This window comes from Zosterops lateralis, assembly GCF_965231275.1.
Source record: "Zosterops lateralis genome assembly, chromosome: 9".
Taxonomy (NCBI): Eukaryota; Metazoa; Chordata; class Aves; order Passeriformes; family Zosteropidae; genus Zosterops; species Zosterops lateralis.
Window position 1 is genome coordinate 30985677 of NC_139769.1, and position 17663 is coordinate 31003339.

General features: G+C 52.3%; 1 protein-coding gene across 1 annotated transcript; it reads left to right on the forward strand.

Annotated features, from left to right (window-relative positions):
* The first annotated feature begins 936 nt into the window (after positions 1–936).
* Positions 937–7209, forward strand: HSD17B7 (hydroxysteroid 17-beta dehydrogenase 7). The gene is made up of 9 exons (XM_083867403.1): positions 937–991; positions 1083–1286; positions 1392–1484; positions 2377–2491; positions 2961–3155; positions 4066–4170; positions 5188–5244; positions 5758–5856; positions 6257–7209. Exons 1-9 carry the CDS (start codon positions 957–959, stop codon positions 6350–6352), a joined length of 999 nt encoding a protein of 332 aa, XP_083723529.1. The 5' UTR covers positions 937–956; the 3' UTR covers positions 6353–7209.
* The last annotated feature ends 10454 nt before the right edge of the window (positions 7210–17663 follow it).

A 17663-nucleotide genomic window follows, 5' to 3' on the forward strand; every position in this document is an offset into this window, starting at 1 on the left:
TCGAAGACGAGGACGGGCTTTGTTCATGTCAGGGAATTGGTGCCCCTCTGCCTGTCCCCTCGGATGCCCTCTACGTGCTCAGGCGTTGTGGCCCATCCCAGCCGTGTCTTAGCACGGGAACACTGGGGCAGGTGTGGCACATATGCAGCTCCCAGTGCCCGGGCACCCTGTAGGATCTGCATGGCCCCACATTCAATAACACGCTGGGGTGTCTGGGGGGCAGCTGTAGGGTCCGGTGTGTCCATCTTCTGCTCTAGCTGGGACTCTGCCACGAGCAGGACTGCCCCGGAGGTCTTCTGGAGGGGCCCTGCGCACTTAGACCTCCCCGCCACGGCGGCAGCGGGCAACTGCGACCTCCAGAGCATTTCTGCTGGGTTTTTCTGCTGGGTTGCAAAACGTCCCTCGGTGGCAAAGGATGGCATGGCTGAGCAGAACGGCGATGCGCGGCAAAACGGGCGGGCAGGGCAGGGCAGGGCAGGGCAGGGCAGGGCAGGGCAGGGCAGGGCAGGGCAGGGCAGGGCAGGGCAGGGAAGGGAAGGGAAGGGAAGGGAAGGGAAGGGAAGGGAAGGGAAGGGAAGGGAAGGGAAGGGAAGGGAAGGGAAGGGAAGGGAAGGGAAGGGAAGGGAAGGGAAGGGAAGGGAAGGGAAAGGACAGCTGGGACATCCGACGCCCTCCGTGGAGAGGGCGGGCCCTGTGCGGAAGGGGCGAGGCCAAATACAGGGTGGGCGTGACCACCACTACGTGTGAGTGACCTCTACCCCGGGGCGTGTCCCTCGGGGACGTGGTCATGGAGGCGCGTCCCGTTGGCCCCGCCCCTTCGCGCTCGGCTCACCATCACGCCACTGACGGCACGGGCCCCGCCCCCCTACCATGCGCCGATTGGTTGAGGGGCGGGGCGGGGCGGGACCTGGCGCGCGCAGCAGTTATAGCGCGAGGGTGGCGGGCAGGGGGCAGTGATGGAGCGCGTGGTGCTGGTGACCGGTGCGAGCGGGTGAGCGCTGGGGATGGGCACCGCGGCCGGGAGGGGAGGCCTGGGCTGGCCCAACCTGGCCTGGGCTCTCTCTGACACTGTCCCATTGCAGCGGCGTCGGGCTGGCGTTGTGCCAGCGGCTGCTGGAGGAGGATGGCCGCATCCACCTCTGCATCGCCTGCCGCAACGAGCAGAAGAGCGAAGCCACGCGGGACCTGATCCTGGCCACCCACCCCGCCGCCCAGGTGTCCACCGTGGAGATGGACCTGGGTAACCTCGCCTCCATCCTGCGGGCCGCCCGTGAGCTCCGCTGCCGGTATGCGATCTGCCCCCATGGGAGACGCCTCCTGCCCGCGCTCTCCCTCACCGGACACCCCTGATCCCCCCTCCACCTCCGACTCTTGTTCTCTTCTCCACGCAGGTTTCAGCGCCTGGACTTTGTCTATCTCAACGCTGGGATCATGCCCAACCCGCACGTGAATTTCAAGGCTCTCTGGCATGGTCTCCTCACCGGGTAGGATATGCTGCCAGGGGTTCCAGCCCTCATCTTGTGGGAAGCACGGGGTGCTGGCATTGTAAAGATGTGCCCTTGGGTCCATTGCTGAAGAGCCTATCTCCCTCCCTGGTGTGAGATAGAGCACATCCCTGTGGGATGCACTCTCTGATGTGGGGTGGGTTTGGTGTCTGAGTGCCATGCTGGGGTGGTCCAAGGCACCCAGTGCCACTTCTGATACCAGGTGTGAGGCCCACTGGGTGCATAGGAATGGCAAGAGTTCACCCAACACCTGTAGCCCTGCCACTGTGTGAGAAATGCTTCTGTGTTGAAGCCTGGGTCTCCTTACTGTTGTTGTGATGCCAGTGTAGGTTTTTGTAGCTGTTCATAGCTGTGGGTCACAGTATTTTGTTAAGCTCATGGCATTGGTATGAGCATTGTGGTCCATAGGCAGCATGGGGAAGCTGAGCTGAGGAGCACAGTGACTTGTGTCGAGTCTATCAGAACTGTTGGGGTGTTGAGCACCGGCAGGAGCCGGTCTGGACCTATGTGGAGGACTGGTTTCCTTGCCTGGGCACGGTATGGCCTGAGGGCTTGGTTCCAGTGCTGGAACTTGATTATGTTATCTGAGTGTGAAATGAGGGAACAAAATGTTTTTAATGGTACTTGACCATGGGAAAGTGAAGGAATGGACGAGTCTTCTCTGGTCTAGTCAGTATTAAGGCACTTGCAAATAAAGGACCTGGGTTACTCTGTAAACCTTTCCCATCTATTTTTCTCATGGTTTGATATTGCCCCTGGAGGGTGAAGCTGTGCAGAGCCTGTGAGGGGGGGTACTGCTGAAGGACTGAAGTGGAGGAGTGGTAGGTTCCTCCTTGCAATGTTCTCACTAATTCTTGTTCTTGACTTCCAGGAAGGTGCTCCACATGCTGACTACTGCAGAAGGCATCATGACCCAGACAGACAGGCTAAATGGGGATGGGCTTCAGGAGGTGTTTGCTACCAACCTCTTTGGACACTTTATGCTGGTGAGGCTTTGTATGGAGATTGAACCCTCAGTCTGATGTTTGATCTGGGTAGGGATGGGTCTGGGCAGTACAGATCTTACAGGTTCAGATCCAGACGGAGGCTGCAGCCTGCCAAATAAAGAACAACAGAGCCAAGGCCTTGGCATTTGTTTAAATAGCAATAAATGGTGACTTTTGTTGCAAGAGTTAATATAATTTTGAGGTTACTCTAGTGAGCCAGTGGACAGAGGTCAATCATATGTAGTTCTCCATCCAGGATAAATACTAAGGCTTGGTTATATTAAATTCTGAGGTTGTCAAATGAGCTGTCCAGCAGAATGACGGCTGCTTCTACAAGTTTCTGCTTTTGGCTAGTCTAGAAAAAGCTAGCTGAGAAAGGTGAGAGAAGCTCACAGTCTTAGGTGCTATAAAGTTATACCCTAAGACTGGGAAACTGGTGTGTTAAATAAGTTAACAATTCTTTTTCCAGGTTCGTCAGCTTCAGTCTCTACTCTGCGGTAACGAGAAGCCCTCACGACTGATCTGGACCTCCTCCAGCAATGCCAGGGAGTCTGCCTTCAGCCTCTCTGACTATCAGCATGCCAAGGGGCAGGAATCATACAGTTCCTCTAAATATGCTACTGACCTGACAAGTGTGGTTTTGAACAGGAAATTTAATGGCCAGGTGATGATAGTGTTTGTGTTGCTGCTGAAACCTAATGAGCTGCTACTGTTTGTAATTATCATGACATTGTTGTTACCTAGTTGCATTCATTCCCTCATAGCAATCTGGTGATTGTTCCTTAATGCACCCTAGGTAAGAACTTAGAATTTACCTAAGTTCCTTAGGTAAGAACTAAACATGGCTGAGGTTGAACTGGTGGTGTAGGGGCTGGAGAGTCTGCCAGAGAGACTGTCAGATTCTGGAGTTCTTGCCAGAAAAGTTTCCCAAAGCGGGAGATTTTGGGAGTGGTTCTTACCTTGCAAGCTCTTCTCTTTAGATCAGAATTTATGTTAAAGAGCCTCTGCTTCTTTCAGGTGTCCCTGCCTGTCAGCACAGGGCTGCTCTGGCAGTGCTGCCTGTAAGCACTGGAGCTGCAGGCTCTGCTGATGGCTCTGTGCTTGGACAGTGAGCTGTCCAAGCAATCTGCCTTCCCTGTCCTGGGGGATTGATGGATTTTTTTGGCAGCTGGAGCCATGGTCCAGCAATAGTGGTTGTGCCATTCTCAAACAGTTCTTAGTTTAGTCTCAAGAGCCCGAGCTCTTACATCTTAACGAAGAGGTAGCCTTTGGTCTGAGTGGGCTGTAATTTGTGGGATGTCTGCTGTGGCTGCTGAACTGCATGGAGATTGCACCAGGAGGCTGCATTTTCTACCCTGGGGGTTTGTAAAGGGCATGGATTTAACACAAACTTCCAATTTGGACCTCTTAAAAGTCACTACATCTAATTGCTCTCTGCTCTGGTATTTAGTGGAATATTACAGTCTGATGTCTGTTCACACAATCTCTTGCTGAGGAATACTGGGAAGAAAGGAGCATGACCCATTCTTTTAATTATGGTGTAATTGCACACTGACTTGGTTTCTTCCCTGCAGGGTCTGTATTCCAGTGTTGTTTGTCCTGGGCTTGTCATGACCAACATGACCTACGGAATTCTGCCCATTTTTCTGTGGAAGTTGCTAATGCCCATCATGTGGTTGGTGAGTGGATGTCCTGGCTGGTTTTGGGCTGTGACACACTTTACTGCAAGTGACATACAGCACACTGGCTCCTTGCTGCCAGAAGCATTGGTATCGATTTCTTCCTTCTCTTGGGCTGGGCAGACTGGACTCTGCAAAGCTTCCCTTTCTCATCTTGGGGCACCAGTTTCCAGGCTGAGTTTGGAGGTTTGGTGCTAGACACTCTGCAGAGGGGCAGGGTTCAGCCCTTCAGTGTTTGTCAAGGGTCCTCTTGGAAGGCTTGCCAATTCTGCTTGGGCTTGTGAAACACCATTAGCTTGCTGGCAGCAGAGCTCAGGATGTGGCCCCAACTTGGCCCCTGTGCTTTGAGATTCTGTTCATTTCTAGAACAACCTGTTCTTCAGTGGTGTTCTTTCCATTCCTCTAGAAGGCAGTGTTGTTTTTTTCTTTCCCACCCTATGGAAAGCAAAGCCTCTTGCTCTCTATTGCCTCTCCCCTTGCTTCCCCAAAAGTTTCCTTGCCTTTCTTCCTCTGGCCTTCAGTTTTCCAGGTTCACTGCACTTCTATCCTTGAAGGCTGCCTGCTCTGAGCCTGGATACTCTTGCTGCAAGAATGGCCTTTCATCTTAAGCTGCCCCAGTTGCAGCAGGTGATCCTGATGGATCACATTTCTCCTGGCAGCAGAGGCAATGCCTTCTCATTTGTCCTCAAAGTTGACTGTCCTGCACTCCCTCCTGCCATTCCTGCCCTTGAGACCCTTCCAGAAGAGACATGTGCAGGGTGTGTGGGGCCTGTTGCTCCTGCCTTGGGGTGAACTCTGTGTGGGAGTGTGGAGTGGCACTTGTTGACTTGCTGGAGGGCTCCAAAACACAGTCTGTGGTGATAAAGGGATGCTTTAGTCAGTGTGCAGTGTTACCTATTGCCCAGTTTGAGAAACATTTGTACCTCTGATAGATTATCTGGAGTGTTTGGGCTGCCCAGGGCTTGCCAACAAACCTTGGGCCACAGTACAGATTCTGACATGTCCTTTTCCACTCAGATCCGATTTTTTGCCAAAACTTATACTCTGACACCCTATAATGGAGCAGAAGCTCACGTAAGTAGTTCACAGCTTGAATTTAATATTCTGTCCTTCTGGGTGTGTCTTGTGGCTTGAGCAAAGAGCCTCTCAGCAAGACTGGTGGGTGGGTGCTGTATTTGACCCCCAAATACCACAGCAGTGAGTGCAGGGGACCAGCTGTCCCCAGGGCTGATCTGCCACATGGTGCTTTATGACGTTCATCCAGTACCCATAAAATAAATGATTTTGGGAAAACATCTTGACCGGGGAGAATGACATGCAGCACAGGGGATGGAGGTGGGTGATGGGGGGCACAGTGTGAGCAAGTTTATCCATGCTGAACTGCTTTAGCACAAACCTGCATTACTTTTGGCTCAGGTCACATCTAAAGGGAGCCAGCTCTGAACCTTACATATCACATCTTCCTCTGCTTGGTGGGAGCACCTGGTGGTGTCTTCTGCTGTGTCTGCTGGCAGTCAGGTCTTTGCCCATAGGCTTGGCTGGGACAGTGTGTTCTGGACTTGTACATCTTTGTGCTGTTTTTCCCAGGTGTGGCTGTTCAAACAGAAGCCAGAGTACCTGGATTCTCTTGTCAAATACCACAGCTGTACTTCTGGACTGGGGAGATGCTATGTGGAGCCTCGAAAGGTAAATGGAGAGGGAACTTCCTGCTGGAGAGGTCTTGGCTGGGGGTTTGTATTCTGCTTTGCATGGGAGGGCTGGTGCCAAGGGTGTTCTGTGCCTGGAGTGGAAGGAAGATGCTTGTTGAATGCTAAATAGCAGGAAGGGATGTGGGATTATCTGCAGAATTTCCTAGAGTAATTCCTGGCTTAGGCTGGAGTCTGGAAGGTAATGGAGGTGATGATCAGAACAGGCTAAGTGTGTAATGATGCTTCCCCAAAATATGTTCTGGCTTATGCCCTGGTGACAGATGTCTTTAGTTGGCTGTTTCTGAAGGTAGAAGCTCTGGAAATGCACCCTGCTTATCCCCAGAGCTGACCTCAGTGTCTGCACTGGCTGCCACAGTGCTGTTTTTCTTGTCTTCCAGATGGATGTGGATGAAGACACTGCTGAGAAATTTTACCAGAAGCTGTTGGAACTGGAGGAGCAGACTCTAGAGAAATACCGTGATCTCTTAGATTAAGTAAAGCCAGTCTCAGTAGGGTGAGAGTCTTGTATCAGTAACATGGGATTTCTTCCTTCTGGTGCTACCTGTGTTGCCAGCTGTTCAGCTGGCACACAGCTTCAGACACAATCTTCCTTCTCAACAGAAGATGAACAGTTCCTGAAAATGGAAGTGTGAAAACTGAAGAGAAATATTTAGACCTTTTGCTATAGGATTTTTCTTTTGACATAAAACTGGAGACCTCGAGTAGGCAGAGTCTGTCTTAAAACAGTTGCAAAGCAGTGTCTTGGAAAAGCATGACTGAACTGTGTGTGGTTCAGGGACAGCCTCAAAACCTGTGGTTTCAAATCTGTCTCAAAGGCAGCAGTCTGGGGTGCTGCCCTGCATCTTGGCTCTGTTGGTGTTTGCAGATGGCTCAAACACATCACCTGTGGTTGATCCTGAGGTACTTGAAATCTCACCTTCAGCAGAACTGCCCTTACACTTGCTCACCAAAGCTGGGGCTGGCTGTACAGACCTGCTCAACAAGACTGAACCTTACTGGCAGGCATGGTCTACACAGCAGCTGAAACCAAGCTCCTCAAGAGCTGGCCTGAGAAGCACATGCATGCCTCAACTGTGAGAACAGATGCCTTGCTGTCCCCTGGGTACAGGCACTTGATGGTTTTAACCATGGCTGGCTTGAAAGGATGATGCTAACCTGAACTCAGGGCCAGTCTGCTCTGTTTAGAGCAAGAGTGAGAGGTTACCATGTTGTTTTATCTATTTAACTCTTTTTATATAAATCTGTTGTACCAACCATTCTTCCTGTTGTTTATCTGGGGACCTTCACCAAGTAACTTCAAGTGCTGTAATGAATAAATGACCTGAACTGACTTGTCCTTGATGCCATGGTGTTTTTACTCTGATATCCATACTTTTAACTTGGAGGGCTGGAAGGAGATTTATTTATTGCTTGTGCTGTAAACCTGCACTTACCTGGGAAGTTGAGGAGTCTCTCTGCCACAGAAGAGCCGTTAACCACCTTTTGGGCTTACTTCTTTAGTTAAGAAAAGACATGAGTGATTTCTGAATACTTCAGTGTGGTTTTGTGTGCTGAGCACCTGTGGGAAGTCTATTTCCTAGCCTTAGGCTCTTGGGAGATGTCTCTAGTGCTTGCTTACCCTGTTAATGTCACATAATTAACTGGTTTAATGCTCCCTAGCAGGGGAGCCCAGGTGCTTCCCTGCTCAGAGGTTTGAGGGAGGCTGTGCTGCAGGTCCAGGCTAGTGCCACCTGCCAGGCTGCCCACAAAGAGAGGTAGCTCAGGGCTCTGAGTTGGAAACCTGCACAGAGCTAGCAGCCAGGAGAATCCAAGCTCTTCATGGAGCTGGCTTGCAGGGATACAGAATTTAAGAATCTTTGCAGCCAATGGATGGGACTGTTTTGTGGCATGGGAACCATAACCACCTCCCACATTTTGGCATCTATCCTGAAAGCACAGGTACGACCTGGATCCTTGAAACAGGGATTACTCAAAGGGCAGGGGCTGGCTGAGGCATTGGCTGCTCACAAGGTGTGGCTGCCCACCACCCAGCTGGCTGTGAGGAGAACTGCCCGGTGCTGTGGATATGCTGGTGTGCAGCAAAGGATGGCTCCTCATGCCCTGCTCCTGGCTAGCAGATACCTGTGCATGGAGCTTAATCCCTTTCAGTTGGACCCAGCTCCTCTGTGCAATGAAAGCAGGTACTGCCCGGAGCTCTGTGGTGCAGGGTGGTGGGAAACTCCAGCTGTGATAGGAAAGAGCTGGCAGTGGCAGCCATGAATCACAGCTAACACAGGAGCTTGCTCTTTGTGATCCCTGGATATGGAGCTTTCCAGAGAACCTCCAGGGCAGGTCTTGAGTGTGAAAACTCATTGTTGTTGCTCTGTGAAACCCTGCACAATCAGCTGTGTGATCTTTCACGACCATGCCTCATCCTGAGCCACTGGTTTTTCACCTTGGTGAGCAAACACGTTACCTTGCTCCAAACATAGCCTGAGTTCTCCATTGCTTTTTAGCTCAACTGTGTTTCAGCTATGTAGGGCATGGATAACAGAAGGGTGGGTGGCAACTGAGCCCTGGCCAAGGGAGGAGAAAATACTTGAGACAGATTTGTCAGGTCTGAAATCCATGGCTGAGTAACCTTTGCCTCTGCAGGAAGGGGAGGGAATGTGATGGAAGGACTGGCATGTCCCTGTAAAGAGGTGGATGTAATACAGCCGGTTTGTTTGGAAAGATCCAGGCTTAATAGATAGCAACTTTGATGTCTAAAGTCTTGGAAGGGAGCTGCCCAGAGCAGGGAGAGGAGAGACATAGCTCTGAAGATCTGGGTGAGAAACAGGGAGAAAAAGCCCCTCTGAGAGTTGCAGTGGCATGACCTGTCTGGCTGGCAGGGAAGAGCCAAGAGGGACCTGGATCTGTGTGGGTTTTGCTGAGAATGGGCAAACTGTAGAACCAAGACTGCCCATAGGGTCAGGGAAGATTGTCTTTGAAAAATGGAGCTGTGCTCAGAGGAGGAATCAAAAAGGGCACTGGAAGATGAGTTCAGGAACAACTTGAGAGAAGAATCAGTGTGAGTGGTGAAATCCTTGTTAGGCTCATCAGTCAATGCTCCTGTGTACAAGCAGAGCTTGGAGAGGCTATGATGCTGTAATTAACATTTTTGGCACCAATGCTCAGTGAGAGGGGCCTGGAAAGTCTGCCCTGCCAGAACCCCTCTGCAGATGCAAGGGTTTGTATCAAACCAAAGTGCTAGCAGGGGAGATGACAGGGCAGGCAGATGACATTCACCTTGAGGCAGAGCAGCTGAGCTGGTCCCTGTGCATTTCTTTTTCCCTTCAAGCTGCCTCAAAGCATAGCAAACAGGAGTGTGGCTGGGTACCCAGCTTGAGCTCAGGCTGTGCAAGGCAGCACAGATGCTGAATGTGTTTGTAGGACCCTCTTTGGTGAAGGAGAAGCTACTGAAGACAAAGATGGTGTATCACGGAGGCACAGCTCTAGACTTGGCCCTCTCTGTGTTTCTGTCTGTCTCAGAAGAAACTTTGGTCAGCTCAGCTGGGCTTGGTGGGAGTTGTGTCCCTTGGAAGCTCCATGAGTCACCATGGCTAGCACCCCTCTGGGCAGCACATGGCAGATGCAGCAATATTTCATGTCTTTGTCATCTGAGCAGAAGGTGACTCATTCTTGGTGAGCCAGCAAAAGCCAAACTGGCTGTGATGGTTTGGATAAGTCACTTCCAACCAGTACGAAGGCTGTAGGGATGCTGCTCTGTCCTGGCTGACCTGTGGAACTCTGGGACCTGTGTGCACGGCCACCCCAGGGGTTTACTGCTGGCCTTGAAATGCACTAACACCACTCAGAGCAGAGCAGATCCTCACTCTACCTACCCACACTCAACCTGGCAGCAGCTGCCACAGCTTGAGGTTCAGGAGGGCAGCATCGCATCCCCTGCCTTGAATTCCTTGGATACCTTTCAGCATATTGTGGCTTCCTTGGCTTTGGGCAGCTCTTGGTTGACTCAGGCTCTTCCTTCTGTGCCCAGCTCATGATAGGCATTCTTGTCTGGAGAGGGATGTGTTTTCACTTGTGTCTGGGCAGCATGGATGGGAACAGGCAGAATGTTGTGGCAGGCAGACTCAGGTGACATGATGGCAGAAGTGTCAGAGAACAGAAGGGTTGGAGGCCAGCTGTGATGATGGCTCCTCCTCTGGGCCCTGGGCTCACTGCCAGGCACTGGCAGAGGTCAAGGTCAGTAAAGTTAGGGAGAAGAGCCCATAGCAGGCACATTGCCTCATGTTTAGGCTGGGAACACTGGATCAAGGTCAGAGAAGTTGGAATGGCAGGAGCAGTTGGCAGCTTAGGCATGGCTCTGTAGACAGGCAGTGGGTCATACCTGCAGTGTTTTGTTACAGCCCATGGTGACATGGGCTTTGGAGATCCCTGGTCAAGGATGTCCCTCGTGGAGCAGGAATAGGCAAAGCATTAATCCATCTCTTTGTTCCCTGCAGGGCCACATGGTGCTATCCATTCTCCTGCTCTCCTTTCATGCCCTGAGCTGTGAGGGCTCTGTATCCATGTGTCTTAAGTGCCGGCATTGGGGACCTGAGTGAAGAGGTCCATCCTCTTATGCAAACATCTGCTGTAGGGTGAGCTGTCTCCAAGAGGGACAGTGTGTGAGGTTGGTGTGTAGCACTGGAGTGCTCAGCCATGGGGATATCCATGATGGAGCTCCCCGCTCTGCACGGGGTGGGTGCTCTGGCACATACCCTATCCCAAGAGGGGCTTTGGGGGACCCCTCTGTCATATGCAGAGGGGCCAGAAGTCCTGCTGGGACTGAGCCTTCACCTTTCTGAAATCCAGGCATGGGACCAGTGAATCAGCCAGCAGCAGGACAGCCCAGCAGGCAGCTCCTGCCAGGTGCAGCCACCTCATGGACACAAGTAGCTTCCTCCCACCCACGGGTGATGGCCCTTGGCATTTCCATCATCAACAAAGCTCCTAGTGTCACAGGCACAGTGTTTAATGACGAGGGACAATGAGGGTAGGACATTCCTGCAGAAATGTTGCTCCTCCATGTGCACAATCACTCCCTGTGCAGTTTGGCAGCTGGGTCCAGCTTCTGCTCTTGTCTCTTTTCCCAAACTCAAGGACAACACTGTTGAGGTGCAGAGCAGCAGAGTTGGCAAGGATATAGAGGAGAAGAGGGAGCATGAAGCCAAGGTGGTAAGGGTAGAAGCTGGTGCTTTGAAGGTGTCCTCCCAAACATCTCTTGGGCCCCCCAAAGCCCACAGGGTTTTCAGTGGGGTATGGGCACTGACCATGGCAGAGTAATCTGCTGTTGGTATCCCGGTGCAAACAGAGACCATGTTGGAACAGGTTCCACAGATTCATAGAGTTGAAAAGGACCCATAAGGATCATCAAAGAACAACTCCTGGCCCTGCACAGGACTCCCCCAAGAATCACACCATGCGCCAGAAAGCATTGCCTAAACATTTTGGAAACTCTGGCAGGCATGACTGCTTCCCTGGAGAGCCTGTTCCAGTGCCCAACCATTCTCTACGTGAAGAACCTTCTAATATCCAGCCTAAGCCTTGCTGGACACAGATTCTTGCTGTTCCCTCAGGTTCTGTTGCTCATCACCAGAGAGAAGGGATTGGTGCCTGCTCTTCTGCTTTCCCTTGTGAGGAAGCTGTAGACTGCTACGAGGTCTCCCCTCAGTCTCCTCTTCTAGAGGGCGATCAAGCCAAGTGACCTCTCTGTCATTGTAGGACAAGAAATAAAGATGAGAGACTCCAAATATTTCAGAAGGCAAATAGCATAGAAAAAACTTTATTGTCTAATTCTTACTACCTTTTATAAGGTGTTCCGATACAGACTTAACATGATTGGTGAAGAGGAACTACACCTCTCTAGTCCCATAGATTAAACTAAAGAAACACCTGGAGAAAGATTGTTTTGAGAAAGGATAGTTGTTTGCTAAGATTGTTTTGAGAGGAAGCTTTCTTGAGAAATTTTTCCTTGGTAAAAAGCAGCTGCTAGCAGGCTAAAATCTCTCAGGCCTATAAATATCAGGCCCACATCCCCCTGCTCCTCACATGGCTTCACCTCCAGGCCCTTCACCATCCTCCTTTGCACATGAACAGGACCTGCAGGTGATTCTGGGCAGGTTTGGTGATGCTGGCACTGGTGCCATGTCTGGATGTACACCTCAGTGGCATGTGCTGCTGGTATGTGGTGGCTGTTGGAGAAACCTGTCCCAGCCCATCCCACTCCATCAATCACCTTCCCTGAATCTTGTTGATCAGGCTTGATGCTGAGGAGCTGAGCTCATTCATTCCCCAGGGGCCTGTCAATACTGTCAGTTGTGACACAGGCCGCTCTCAGAGAGATGTCATGTTTTTATCAGGCCTTGCTAATCCCTATTTTCTCTCCACCTTTCTTCCCTGCCCATGCATCCCTCAGTGAGGTGTTCATCAGTGATTTGATTGCTGTGGGACAAAGGTCGGCTTTCCCGATGTTTATCAGAGCACTGTTATGTGAGCTGTGGGTCCAACCACGCTGGTCTGGACACCTCAAAAGCACTGCTTGGAGCAGGACAGGCTGTCCTGGACCTGACCCATCCTCACTTTGCCAGCAGCGCTGAATGTTGACCCCCAGCAGCCTCAGCAGGCACTAGCTAGGGTGCACAGGCTCTGCCAGGTCTCCCTGCACAGTCCCCTGACCTCTCACATCCATGGTTCAGCTCAGGAGAGTGCAGAGCAGGGTAAATAACAAGGGGGACATCCCAAAGTGGGTGTGAACACAGCTAGGAGTCATGTGGGTCAGCCAGGCTGGTTTTTCCTGGAGGCCAAAGAACAGAAGCCAACCAGTCCTCAGAGCCTCACTTTTGTCCAAGTTGGAGGTTTCCCCAGAAACTTCTAAGAGGGTTTTCTGCCTGAGAGACTGAAACAGAAGGTTTTGCTTCCTTGCTTTGTCCCTGAGCAGTTCTGTGGCTACCACAAGCCCCTGGTTCTCCTTGAGGGCTTCCTTGAGGGTTCTCCTTGAAATCGTCTGTCCTGCCGATTTCAGCCCTTCCCTGTCTTGGCAGGGCTTCTCTGAGGCCAGCATGGACACAGGAGCATGAAGGGGTTCCAGGGGAGGAGGAAGGGGTGTGGGCGGGGTGCTGCAGTCAGAGCTGCATGGAGAGATTGCTGTCCTTCTGCACCAGCATGGTAAATCAGGGCTTTTGTCTAAACCCACTCATTTTGTGCCAAAAGTTAGTCACTTAGAGGTGCTGCTTTTTGTGGATGTGTGAGGTCCCAGTGCCAGCTGGTGCAATGTGCAGATGGAACTCATACAGCCGGCATGCCAAGGGCAGTGAGGGCACACACGTGCAGTGCCTGGGGACGGCACTTGCCAGTGGTGAATCCTCTGCACACCCCTTCCTGTCACAGCCTCCCGCTGAAGGGTGGGATGTGCAGACAGGAGAGGTGCAGGAGGACATGCTGATCCTTCCCAAACAGCCCAGGAGCAGAGAGGCAGCTGAGATCCCTGCATGTCCGAAATCTGATGGAGCAGCCTGGCAACATGTAGATGTGCTGGAAGTGTGCTGTGAGGCTAAGTGGCCTCAAAACCCAGGGACTGTCTTGCACAGCCCCACGCAGCAGAGAAGGCATGAGTGGGATGGGATGGGATGGAATGGGATGTGCTCAAGGAGATTCATATTTTGAAACACAGCAAGGTGGAACCTCGCCTTGATCACAGGGGCCAGGGTTAATTACAGTGTGACGTGCGGATGGGTACAATCAGCTGGCATCTCAGGGAGGCTGGATGGAACAGCTGCATCCCTGAAGGTGCCGGGTATGAGTTAGGGGCCAGAGGTATGGACACACCCTTATATTTACCCACTGGATTTCTTTGTCATCTTCTGTGCTGTTCAAACCAGAACCAATAGCTGGACCGTTTTCCTGGCTGTGCCATGTATGGGGTAGCCATGGGACAGGAGTTTCCATGGTACTCTGTAGGTACCAGTGTCAGCGCAGGACAGAATCCCTTGAGGTGTAGGAAAGCCCAAGTGAATCTCAAAAGTCTCTGACATTGGTGGGAAAATGCCAGGCCCCAGCATCTGCCACGGTTTGGTGAATAGGAACAGGAAGCCAGGAATTTCAGCATATCGTTATAGGGCAGGACTTGTATGAAGTCCCACTTTCATCACGCTGCAGTAATATGTCCTGAGCTTCGTAATCAGCAGCTAAGGGCAAGTTCTCCTAAACCCAACTTTACGCTGCTTTCATAAGCTCTTACAGGTGGAACAGACCTGCCTAGGAAGCCTGGGGCTCATCCCAGCCAGCTAATCCACCTGACACAGTGCAACTCACCTGGCCTGCTCCTGGTTTCAAAAACCGTTCTTGGAGATTTTCATTATTACTGGCTTTAGGACATATTTTTAAATTTTTTTTTTTTTTTTTTTTTTTTTTTTTTTTTTTTTTTTTTTGTTCTAGCTTGGAGAAGCCTCCTCCCTCTGCAAGGTGTCCTGACGGAGGAATGCTGAAGGGTCAGGCTTGGGGCAGTCATGCCTCCCGTTCCTGTGGACAGCCCTGGAATGGTTTCCGGAGCATGTGCCTACTCACTCAGGTATCATTTGACTCACAGATGTAAACAAAAATCTCATTGCTGAGGTTAGTGGAGAAACCTCTCAAATTGCTGTGCAGCTCAGGGTCACGTCACGAGTTTTATTTCCTTGTTAGTTCACTCCATGGGATGGATTTCCTCCTTCAGCGGATGGATGTAGGAGGGAGCTTCCCTCACCCTGGGCACCTGCGGTAAACCTATGGGGTGGAGCTGTTGCATGAGGCACTACCACTGATTGCTGTGGCCCCTGTCAGTGTGTGACCTCCTGCCGTCCCAACCACAAGTTGTGTCAGATGAGAGGCAGCTGCTGAGTCCACCTCTCATTTCACACACTCACCTATCTCCCTTCCAGCCCTTGGCAGCTGCAGAGGTGTTGCCTTCAGGAGCCCTGGCTTTTGCTGGAGCAGGTATGGTGCTGTGGAGCCCAGGAACGTAGTGACTTATTCCACCAGCCCCTCTCTGTCTGTGATCTCTGGAAGGCACAGTGCCTCACAGAATCCAGCCTGGGAATACAAACACCATCTGCACCCTGAGGTTTTGGTCTCTCTCAGCAGGATGTGGTGCTGACACCCAAGGCCATGGGACCAAAAGCCAAATAAGCTGAGGCCACAGGGAGATTCTGGGAAGAGCTCCAGCACATAGCAGGAGCATGTAAGGATCAACCATAGTCCATAGCTCACCTTGGTCACCTCTGGGCCAGATAACAAGGAAGACAATGTGTCCCATCAGGCTGGGGAAAATGACAGGGTGACAGGGACCTCATGCAGTTCAACACAGAGAAGGGCAGAGTCCTGCAGCAGGGCAGGAACAGCCCTCACACCAGTATCTGCTGGGCCACCCAGCTGCAAAGTAGTTTGACAGAAGAAAGCCCTGAGGGTGCTGGTAGGGAACAAGCTGGGCAGAAGCCAGGAACACACCTTGGGCAGGGAAGAAGGAGGATGGTGTCCTGAGTGCATTAGCTGAGGGCAGACAGCAGGCACAGGGTCGACCCTTCCCCTCTGCTCAGCGCTGCGTGGGCTACACCTGGAGTGCTGCATCCAGCGCGGGGCTGCCCTAAAACACTGGAGAGAGACACTGGAGAGCTTCCAGCGGGGGTCACTGCGATGGAGCACCTCTCCTGCGAGGAAAGGCTGGGCTCGCTGGGGCTTGTGTCGCCTGAAGAAGGCGCGGAGGGTCGCGGGCGGTGGCCTGCATGATGGCGCACGGCTCTCTGGCCCCATCAGGAAGCGTTTTAATGGCGAGGAGCTGTGAGGAGCCGCAGCCCCGAGCGCCCGGGTGTCCGGGCCGGGCGGTGCCGCGCGGGGGAGCTGCGCCCTCACTAGCGGAACGGTGCCGCAGGGACGGCAGAGCTCCGGGCATCCCGCGGGGCCCAGCCCCGGGCACCCGCCCGTAGCCCCCGCATCCCCCAGGCGTCGCCCTCGGGGCTCCCGGCCGCCCCACGTGTCCCCAGATGGCACAGGATATGCCGCCTGTGCCGTCCGTCCTGCCGATTTCAGCACGCCCTGATATCGCAAGGAATGGTCTCTGCACCCCGGACCGTCAACCTCCCATGGCCACATGCCTGGCTTGGCCTGAGCCATAGTGTTCCCCTGTTGCAGGGCCCCCTCGCAAGGCGCTGCCCTCGCTGGGGCCCAGACCAGCACAGATAGGTGAGGCACCAAGGACGTGCTTTCAGGGGACAGGTTTTTGCACTCACAGCTCCAGGCACAGACATGTTCATTGCCTCTCTTGAGACTGGTAAATTCCCTTTTACCCAGCCCAGGTGGTATTTTTTTCTTGTTGCACTTTGAAGAGTACTGTCTACCTGCATCCTTGGGCAGCCCTGGCTTTGCTTGAGCCCAGTATTATAGGTCAGGTATGGAGATACTGGACTTCCTGCTCCAATCAAAGTTTAGGCCAGTCTCCAACAGCAAGACAGAAAAGCCAGAACCACATGTTCTTGCTCTGCTGTCCTCATCAATCTGTGGATTTGTCTTGGGTGTTTTTTTTTTTTTTTTTTTTTTTTTTTTTTTTTTTTTTTTTTTTTTTTTTTTTTTCTTCTCTTGAAGGAGGAACGTTCAGACTCTATAGATGACTGCTCTGAACCCAAAGTGCCTGGTGCTTTCTCTCCTTGCCCCCAAAGGACAGGCTTAAACCCACCTTTAATCCAAAGTAAATACCACCAGAAATGCTTTCTTGCCCTGAGAAAGAAAAGAAATCAGGAAAGGATGTCAGTAACATATGAAATCCTTCCTTTTAGTTATGAAATACCGTGTTTGATTTGTTTTCCTTATGTTTTTCCAGCCTTTGAAAGTGATCATTAGGAAAAGGCCTCCACAGTTTTAGGTGCTGTTTGCTGTGGCAGCTCTCCAGGCTGTTCTCACTGCCAGCCCTGGCAGTGTCATGACTGCATGGGGGTCTGGTGCTCTGGGCCAGCTGAAGGCTAGGCCAGCTGGCCATGGGCTGGGGACTCCAGAAGCACTGGCCTGGCAGCCTCAGGGCAGCTTGTGATCACAAATGGGGTAGCTGCCCTCAGGGAAGTTGACCCATGGAAACAGAAGTGAAGGAGCCAGTGCTCAAGGGACCTATTACCCCTGAGAGACGCTGGTGAGGGGAGGCTTTTAGAGATGCCTTTACCTCCTACTGCTCTCCAGTTGCCAAAGGCTGGCTGTCACTCTCCTCCCAGCCTCCCTGGTTGCTTCCCCTCTTGCTCTGTTTTGCTCAGCCCTGCAGCAGGGACCCACACGGCCCCGCCCCCTTCTCCACAGGCTTCCCTTCCCAGGGAGGCCAGAGGAGAGGAAGGCATAGAGCCATCCCACACGAGTCCTGAGGTCAGCATCTTCCGCCATCCCCTGTGCTACAGCCGCTTCCTCTCTCACACAAAATGTTTTCTTTATGTCTGGTAGCTCCATCCCCGTGGAGTGACCGTGGGAGAGGGGGATGGGATGGAGGAGCTGCAGTCCCCCTAAGGAGGGTGCCTGGTCCCAGGGCTGCAGGCACCAGGTTTGGGGTGGTTTTCAGACATGTGTTCATTAGGGACTGGAGCTGCTTGACTTGTGCACAGCCTTGCTTCAGCAAGAGCTTACATGGCCTCTCATGCCACTCTCTGTGCATGTGACTTCTACCTGTGACCTGTGGGCATGTTTTGAGGAAAGTGTGCATCTGTGTCATACCTGGGACATGGTGCTGGCCTGCACTGGTGTGTTTACAAGAGCACC